Here is a 9,311-nt window from a genome sequence, read left to right on the forward strand (position 1 = left end):
GTTAGAGGAAGACCTATGAAGCCTCGGCCTCTGCCTTTCTGACCCCCCCACCACCAGGTCAGACAGAAAGAAAGTTGGAACTTTTAAAACTCATTAAAAAAACACTTAAATCTTGGTGTAGAATTATGAGATTTCTTCATGCAGATATAATCTAATTGACAGTCTCAAAAGAGCTTCGCAACATGGCTTGTTCACAGCAGGGTGAAGTTTGCCATATGACCTCTATGTTTTTAATGTCCAGGTTATAAAAACTTTGGGTGTCTCTCAGAATCTCTGACTTTAAAAACATGGTGACATAGAGGTATAAGACAAACATTAATCATGATTAAAAATCCTTTATATTTCGGGAGAAAATCAGTTTGAAGAAAAATATTATTTGATCAAAAACCTCCCCAGTGTTGCACCCTGCATTAACTGAAGAAAAAGCTGCCCACAGCTACTAAAAAGTCAGAAGTCTTATATTTGAAGCGATGCATGTTGAAGTCCAAAGTAAAGAGGAAGCTTCAGATCATCATCCCTCTACAGGACATGCTGTTCATGCTCCAGGGCTGACTGTAGTACTGCAGGTAGGGGTAGTACTGGTGGGCCTGGTACAGTGGCACAGTCACTGGGATGTGTACTCCATTCACATGGTGGTGGTACTGGTTAAGATTGTCCCTCACCAGCACTTTCACAGCCACTTTCTTAGGTGAGCTGCACGCCGCCAGCTCGGCCGCCATCTGGCGCCGTTTGGTTTTGTATCTCCGGTTCTGGAACCAGATTTTCACCTGGGTCTCAGTGAGTTTCAGGGCCACAGCCAGATCGGCCCGCTCGGGACCGGAGAGGTACCGCTGCGCGTTGAAGCGGCGCTCCAGCTCGTAAACCTGTGCGTGAGAGAAGGCCGCCCTGGAGCGCTTCTTTGTGCCGGGCCGGCACTGTCGCTCGTCGGATGAGCTGCTGACCATCCCCTCGCTGTGGTGACAACCATCCTCTTCTGCCTCCGCCTCTTCATTGTGCCGCTCACCCGGGTCCACGGAGCAGGGCTGCTGGTGCGTAAAGCCTAGAAAAGATGATAAAAACGTGTGACGACAAAAAGTGTTTTCGCTCAGCCAAGGTCATCCGCTGCTGAAAGTCACTTCAACCAATGTAAGAATTTCCTCGTTAATTAATTTCACTCTGAGGACAACGTGAAATAAACAAGACTTTAAAATGAGCTCAGGCAAACATTTCACAAGCTTAATCCTCAGGTTCCCCAGCACAACCTTTTGCTTGTGATTTATCTTTCCTCCACACCCTGACTACCTCTCTCAAACAGCAAAAACCGACGGTTAAAAAACTTTAACAACAGTGACCTTAGTGACTTTAGTGTCTCTGATCAAAATATGTCCTTTAATATCTTTGAATTTATACAAAGATTAAAAATACATATAATCCCTCCCTGTTAAAACAATTTAAAATATCTCATTTAATTTGGCTGTTTTGAATTAAAACCAGATTTTATCTTTACAGTCCTATTCTGCCAAACGGAATAAAACTCCTCACCTTCTGTGAGCTCCCTTTCCTCTCCCGTGGCCTCCTCGCTGTAGGTCTCAGCTCGGAGGTTTCCAGAAGGCAGCCTGAGATCCGGAGGAAGTCTTCCCGGCAGGATGCGGCTCTCCTCCGCGTCTTGGCGACACAGATCCGGGACTCTGGTGCCATTTTGCGCGCTGCAGATGTTGCGCTTTGCTCCGCACTGCTCCTCTGCGCTCCCGGTGCCGAGCTTTCCCCGAGAGTTACGTCCGCTGAGGATGGATTTGATGGAGAAGGACGAAAAACTTAATGTCATGGTTGAAACAACAGCACGGATAGTCCCTCACGCTCGGGTGCGTTTTATTTGGAAGCATCAAGAGAACAGCCTCTGGAAAGCACGCGTCCTTACTGGTTTGATCTTTTCGCTGTTCTCTTTAATTCTAATTTAATTGTGGTGGACAAAGTTGTTGGTCTGCTAATGATCAGCCCACATCAGGACCTGTCAGGTCTATTACAATATTCTCAGCAGCAGCATCTCCAGTGTGCTCTTGATAGGCTGTTTTCTCTGCCTGGTCCCTCCTTCGCACCGCCCAGCTTCGCCCTGGGATCTGCGCTCTGACTGAGGACGAGGGTCAGTGGTTCTGTCGAAGCAGTTTTGTGTTTGACCTCAGTAAGCAGATTGTTTGTAGGAACGGAAGGAATTGGTTTTAATAATGAGTTAATAGCTCAGTGCAGCTACACATGTCAGAACTTGTTAGAAATATGGAGATGAGACGAGTAAAGCAAATCATAATACTGTGACTATTTTACATGAATTGGGGACCTAGAGTGGATGCTGTCAAGCCGTTTAACAAAATGGAGCTGTTTGTGACACTGTGTTTACCACAGAGTATTTAAACTGCTGTAAGAAAACCAGATGCATAAAGTTCCCAAACCGTGCGTAAAATGGGTGTTCTTTCAATTTTGGAATAACTATTTTTGGTAGAAGTACTAATTATATTAGTTAATTACTTTGATTTATGCTTACTTGTTTTTACTTCTACACTTCTCTGTGGAAACGCACTGACTTAAGATTTTCTTTACTTCTAATTCTTAAAAGAATTTAACATGCCAGCCATTCTTCTGTTTTATGCGTAATATTATGAATGTTTTTGGATTTTGGAGACCATGATGCCATAAAGTGTGTGAACAAAACTCACAGCAAAAATTTCACTGAATGACTAGATGGAGTATTTTATTATGTAAAGGGGCTTCCAGCCTAGTTGCTGACATGACAGGAGAGTAGCGCCGCCGTGCGGTCATGATTTTGGTGCGTAAAAAGATAAGACGATGACTATGCACACACACACATCCGCACACACTCCTCTCTCACTCATACACCAGCCCGAGCATTACGCAATCAGCAGGCCTATCCCCCGGAGAGGAGACGTGATGACAGACGCGATGATCTGCCTCCGCTGGGTTGTTTTGTTTTCTTCCTCTGACAAAACAGAGAAATCTCTCTGTTGGCCACAGAGCTCAACACAGCTCCAGTGTCAGAGCAATATGAAGCACGAGAGTTTGGCACAATTACACGACGTGACATTTTACTAAGTTCTTTAAAATAACATACTCATAATAAATTATGTTGGTGTTGAATCAAGCAGCCTTTCCTTCACCTCCATTACATGCCTGCGTTATAATCTGAGAATAAAAAGACGTATATTTCCACTATCCCTTTCTTCCCTGCGAGGTAGTTTCCTCCTGAACGCCCACGGGATCTGTTTGTCTCAACTTATCCTGACTCTGCATGTGCGTGGGCTAAATCGCTACAGTCAGCAATTACTGAAAATATATTCTACGGGACTGAAGTCATGCGCAAAAAGAAATGGTTTCTATTACGCACACAAGAAAAAACTCGTTTCAATCTTGGTTTTGAAGTGTTTTCAGTCTGCACAACTAAATAATTTTTTCTAATCAAACAACTCTCATTCACTTAACATGTAGAGTTTAATTTTTTTAAACTTACTAGAGCAAATTTACATAAAATTCTGATGTCATAATATTCAAGGTAAAATTTTGGTATAAATGTAACTGCAGCCCTGCACAACTTTTTCATTTCCATTCGATGCCATGTCGGCTGCCGGGACGTGACTCGGAGGGCCGCCACCAGCCTTCACTCCAGCTCCTCCGGCTTCTCAACACACTTTTCCTTCTATATTTGGGCCCTGGCTCTTTTGCGGGCTACTTGAGTGGTTGCCATTGGAGACTTTGTTTTGGGATCTCCACGCCTCGCGCAGTGATGAGCCGAGCTGCTATCTTTGGAAGGATGCGAGATAGTGATCGCAGCGCCTGTCAGAGCAGCAGTGGCCAGGCCGCGCGTCCTCGGGCATCGCCGTCCTGTCGCCAGCTCTATTTACACTTGTGACTCCGCAGCACTTAGAGCTGACAACAGGTATGTCCTACCGGCAGCGCAGTAGCCAGGGGAAGTGGCCAGCGAGGCGACCAGAGGAGACAGACACTCGCCTTGCGTTGCCATCCATCTCCATTAATAGTGTCTGCGTATCCGACCATGTCTGGGTGGCGAAGGTGTTTGTTTACGTTCATCTCGTGTGCGTGTCTGTGTGTTTGTGTGTTTGTGCGCACGCAGTAATATTATAATATAATTATCGTTAGACATATCCTGAGATTATACCGATTAAATTAGTATTATATATATTACATATATAGTGGTAGTAGTGTTGTTATCCTTGTTGTGTAGATGGTTATATTGTTATATTTTTAGAATTAGGAATTATATATTTCTGCGGGCTACATCGACCAAGAGAACACTTTCCAACAATAATTATCATCCAAATCTCTGAGTTTATTCGCTCTGTGGGTCCCGAGGATCTTGGCTGTCTGGTTAATGTCCGTCTGTGAATCCTGACCGGACATTAGGTCGCCTCCGAGTTTCTGGTTCTTGTCTCAGACCAAAGTCTATCACGAGCTTTTCTCACAAGAAGAGGAAAAAAAAACTTTCCTGGCTCGACAAACAATTCGAGACGATGAGAAGCTACATGCATGCGGAACTCAAAAGCTATTTATTTGAGTTTTCTATTCACATGCATATGAATGTGGAAATTTAACGTAATGTGCCTCCTACAGTATCATATGCGTATACGAAAATGTGCACTTTTATAAAAATGTGTACTGCATGGTTTAAATAAGACAATAAAAGAGTGCGTGCACACACACACACACACGAAACTATCAATTGCATCATTTAATTTCATCATCATTGATCATTTTCAAAAAAGAAAAGCTGTTTCAGACTAAAACAAAGGCTCCTGTTCAAACACATATCACACCGTCACAAAGAAAAACATAATACTTTATAAGACTGCATTGTTATGGTCCATGTTGATAATCCCGATGCATTTTGGGGTTTAAAATCAATGAGCCCAGTCAATTCATTATGTGCTGATTATTGTGTGCATAAAACATGTATGTTTTTATAAAAATGTCCAAACGGTCCATTTTCTGTCGCACGGTTTGAACCACAGGCCACATACCATAGGTCTTTGTTCAACGACAACATACAATCATACAATCAAATATTCAACAACAGGTTTAAAAACGTCTTTTATACTTTGTGGCTCAGAGAAAAAGGAGCATATACTGTGTCTCAGTCTGTGGGTCAGGGTTTTCCTCACTATTTGTACTTTCTGTAGCGTGTTACAGTTGTGAATTGTGCCATCCTTGCATCAGTTGATCCGATTTGTGTGCGTAAGTCTATATTCAGCCATCCCAGAGGAGTCTGTCCCAGTTGTGATTGCGCACAGATACTGCGCTACCATGCCCGTATGCCCTGCAGAGTTCCTTGACAGGGTGTGACCATTGGTCCTTGGGGAGCCTGGCCTTGCGTCTGTGCGCCAAGGTTTCCCAAATTCATGTTCATAAAAGCATTGGCAGAGGTGTTGCTGGGCGGCAGAGCAGGTAAACTAGAGTAAGAACAAGAGTAAGTGTTGGTGTACACCGAGCTGTTGTAGCTGTAGGCTGGATAACTGTAGCTGTACGGGTTTGGAGCTCCCACTGTGTAGGACGTGTTGTAGTTCTGGGATCCGCTGAGACAAGGCCTCCCGTCCCGGACCAGCACCGGCACAGCCACCCTCCTGGGCGGCGGCGGTGGGTGATGGTGGTGGTGGTGGTGGTGGTGACCTGCCATCTCCAGAGTCTTGTCCTGCCGCTGCCTCTTGCATTTGTACCTCCGGTTCTGGAACCAGATCTTGACCTGGGTGGAGGTGAGCTTCAGGGAGCTGGCCAGGTGCTCTCTCTCCGGGGCGGACAGGTACCGCTGCTGCTTGAAGCGCCGCTCCAGCTCGAACACCTGAGCCTGGGAGAAGAGGACGCGCGGTTTCCTCCGGGTCCTCTGCTGCTTGGTGGCGGGTTTCTCCGAATCTCCATCCTCGCACTCGCCCCGCAACACGCCGCAGCTGTCTGCATGGAGAATGGAAAAATGTATATTAATACCTGCACACCAAAACTTAAACAAGACATGGTAATTATTAAGTTCTTTTAAATATTTATCCAGCACTCAATGACTTCCTAATTTCATTACACCCTGCTACACATATTCATTTATATATTTAAAAAAATAAATCTTTCGAAAAATGTTGAAGCATAAAACTTATTTTGTTATGGGCATTTAAAATATTCCCTAATATCAGCAATTTTTTTTCCATAATATTGTTTATATAACATTTTGTACATATTTAATATATGTGGCCTGAATAATTTGTAATATATAAAGTGGAAATGTAGCCTCTGGATTGGAAATTCTCTTACCAACATTTTTGCTCATATTTATTCGGAATTAAACCGACATCGATGACTTCACTGAAAGAATAAATTACGATTACATTTTCAAGTATTTGATGAGGTAATTGATTTTTCATACCTGAACCTAAACCAAACACAAATATTGACAAAGGAGATTAAAGATGGGAATATACATATTATATATTGAGATTTAATTAAATATAAACAGATTTAATCTTTGAATCTGTGATTAGATATGCTTTTTACTTCATATTTTTATTGTTTTGATTATTTAAAGTACACTGATCAGTGTAAACGTATAAGCACTTACAATAACCTCAAGCTCCATGTAGAGCAATTACATTTATTGAAGCTAATGAACAGCATGACAACCATTTTATGGGTTACTATTGCTCAAGGTGTGGCACATGCCATATATAAATAGCATGTATATATAAATATATATATATGGTGTTTTTTAGACATTATCGTTACAGAAAATAATAACCAATTAAACAGGGTAATTCATTCTAATATTAAATTCATTTTATATCAGCCTATTGATAAAAAATAGCTCCGATTTTGTATATGACCTGTTCCTCCTCTGTTCATTTGGTCATCAGTTAAAACCACTTCGTTTTTACAGTAAATCAACACATGGTAGCCCGCCATGTTGTCTATTAAAGTCAGTTTAGAAAATTGCCTGTAATTATTTAGCAAGAGAGATGATTACTTTTATTTCTGTGAACTTGTTGATCGGATTTTTATTCCTGTATTGGTAAATATGCAGTTACGACAGCTTCATCCCCTCCTCACTCGCTTGAGGATCCCTGTGGGTTATAGTAAGCTTCTGTACTCACTGCTGTCTTGGTCCTCCTGCTCGGTCTCCAGCCGGAGTTCTGCAGAGTGGTTCTGCTCCGGGATGCCGAACATCTCGACGGGCAGACCTGATCCTACCAGCCGGTCCGGCACCGTCATGGTGTTGAGGTACGACATCCTGTCCTCGCTCTCCGAGAGGCCGGAGCTGATGGGGCTGGGACTGTCCCTGCCGGCCAGCATGCAGGAGGGCGGCGAGTGGGAGCGCAGGGGTTTGTTTGGGCCCAGCGGCTGTGACAGCGCACCAGGAAGACCGAAGCAGGAGATTAACTGGAGCTGGTGCTGCTGGGTTTGTTGCTGCAACTCTAATTTGAGAATATCCTTCACGGAAAAAGGCGTGGTGGAAGAAGTTATGGCCGGACTGGGAAGCATTATCACCAGGAGCAGAGATATGACAGACAAACGGTCAGTAGTGGGTCCGAAATTGGACCGATTTGTCTCCGGAGAGGGCGTAAAAGAAGAAAATAGCCCGTGCGTAATGGTGAAGAATGGTTGCCCTGCGCTTGTTTGTCATGCAGACCGAGGAAGAGGACTGGCTTTCCTTCAGCTGTGACATCCCTCTCTTCTGGCTGATGTGTGTCTATGGCTAGAGAGGGAGAGAGAGAGAGAAAGAGCGAGAGAGAGAGAGAGAGAGAGAGAGAGAGAGAGAGAGAGAGAGAGGTCGATCCTGTTTGGTTGGCTGAATTCAGACAGAGCTGGATCAGCAAAGACGCTGTCCTCTCCCTTTCAGTGACGTCCTGAAGCGAGGGAGGGATTGATAGTCTCTCTCTCTCTCTCTCTCTCTCTCTCTCTCTCTCTCTCTCTCTGGGAAATAATAAATAAAATATATTAGAACCATTTATCCCCCAAACTTTTAAAGTTATGCTATTTTTCACTGCAGAAAACAGAAGAAGCAACACTGAAGTCTTTGAATTTTCAATAAGTCTTAATTTAATGCAGCGCTTTTATTTGTATTTTTTTATATATTCGCTGACTGGAATGGCATTACATCCATTTTCCCCTCGTCTCTACCGAATGGTCCCAAGACATCACAGCTCTTCCCATCATCACTGCGGTGGTTTTAAGATTACGCATATCTTCGTTTCCTGTCTCGGCAATCCTTGGATAAGATAATGTGCCAAGACTGTGGGAAATGAGATAAAATTGGCAACACACAAGAAGCCCGAAGAATATAAATGTAGTGCTTCTTTTGGTTATTTATGGTTCACTGATTTGAGAAAGTTGTGCAGGATATTTTTTTCAACACAAATTTGGCCACGGCGATGTTTTCCCTTGACATTAGGTCAGTGTTGCGGAACAAAAGCCCTGAGTAAAATATTAAGAGAAGTTTGCTTAATTCAAATGATTAATGTGCGGCAGGTAATAAAGTAATGATATAAAGTAGACATATAATAATTAATAGTATTAGAAACAATATTTATGCGTAAAAAACTAAAGAAGGGTAAAGAAATTTGGAATTCCTCGGCAAAATATAACAATAATAGTAATAATAACAACAACACTAATAGTAATAATAATAACAATAATAATATCAATAATAATAATGCCTGCTCAGGAAATTTGACATTAACGATTATTATTCATTTAATCAGAAAACGTTCTTAAAGTTTGGCGTGGGCCTGGGACATCACCAGAATAATTTCTGTAGGTGTCCAATAAATAAAGAAAAAAATATTAACATGTCAAACTGCTTTAATTGTACCTTCGCGCCAAAGGGCGAGTCCTGTGAAACGGGACACCTCTGCGAGGGTCGCCAATCTGTGGCCAAGTGCAGGCGCCAGGGTCTGAAGGCCCATTGCGCGTAAACCGTGTGGAAAGAAAAGGAGAACACGCCGACATAATCTCATCCGCTCCCCATCAACATGGCGCTGTTTAGATTAGGACAGAGACACCCCCCCCCCCACCACCACCACGGACACACACACACATTACCACCTCCACCACCCACCCACCTCCTCTTTTAGATCTCGGTCTTTTAAAATGCTCCCTTTAAGTGGAGTGTGAAAGCATGGAGGAGGAATTAGGTCTGTGGGGAAAATGGGCATTTTTTTCAACACAAAGACTTCAGCGATTCCAGCAAAAGATAAACAGAGATTTTGCACCATGAGACAACGCTTAAACAGTCCATCACTATAGTTTATCTTGAGGGTTAATTCAAAGGAAAGATT

At 43.1% G+C, this 9,311-nt stretch overlaps 2 protein-coding genes across 2 annotated transcripts; both read right to left on the reverse strand.

The window, feature by feature from the left end:
- Positions 1–319: 319 nt before the first annotated feature.
- Positions 320–2,008, reverse strand: nkx3.3 (NK3 homeobox 3). The gene is made up of 2 exons (XM_034608994.1): positions 1,522–2,008; positions 320–1,039 (listed from the first exon to the last, which is right to left on the reverse strand). The coding sequence occupies exons 1-2, from the start codon at positions 1,802–1,804 to the stop codon at positions 504–506; spliced, it is 819 nt and encodes a 272-aa protein (XP_034464885.1). The 5' UTR covers positions 1,805–2,008; the 3' UTR covers positions 320–503.
- A 2,717-nt stretch (positions 2,009–4,725) lies between these two features.
- nkx2.3 (NK2 homeobox 3) lies at positions 4,726–7,765 on the reverse strand. The gene is made up of 2 exons (XM_034608993.1): positions 7,128–7,765; positions 4,726–5,946 (listed from the first exon to the last, which is right to left on the reverse strand). The coding sequence occupies exons 1-2, from the start codon at positions 7,513–7,515 to the stop codon at positions 5,300–5,302; spliced, it is 1,035 nt and encodes a 344-aa protein (XP_034464884.1). The 5' UTR covers positions 7,516–7,765; the 3' UTR covers positions 4,726–5,299.
- Positions 7,766–9,311: the final 1,546 nt, after the last annotated feature.

The sequence above is a fragment of the Hippoglossus hippoglossus genome, chromosome 15 (assembly GCF_009819705.1).
Source record: "Hippoglossus hippoglossus isolate fHipHip1 chromosome 15, fHipHip1.pri, whole genome shotgun sequence".
Taxonomy (NCBI): domain Eukaryota; kingdom Metazoa; phylum Chordata; class Actinopteri; order Pleuronectiformes; family Pleuronectidae; genus Hippoglossus; species Hippoglossus hippoglossus.

What these genes read in the sequence shown, in the direction of transcription:
- nkx3.3 (XM_034608994.1), bottom strand. Translation starts at nt 1,804, where the DNA reads ATGACATTAAGTTTTTCGTCCTTCTCCATCAAATCCATCCTCAGCGGA. An exon ending in GGAAAGGGAGCTCACAGAAG is followed by an intron (nt 1,040 to 1,521) that starts GTGAGGAGTTTT and finishes CATCTTTTCTAG; the next exon opens with GCTTTACGCACCAGCAGCCC.
- nkx2.3 (XM_034608993.1), bottom strand. Translation starts at nt 7,515, where the DNA reads ATGCTTCCCAGTCCGGCCATAACTTCTTCCACCACGCCTTTTTCCGTG. An exon ending in GCAGGAGGACCAAGACAGCA is followed by an intron (nt 5,947 to 7,127) that starts GTGAGTACAGAA and finishes TTCTCCATGCAG; the next exon opens with ACAGCTGCGGCGTGTTGCGG.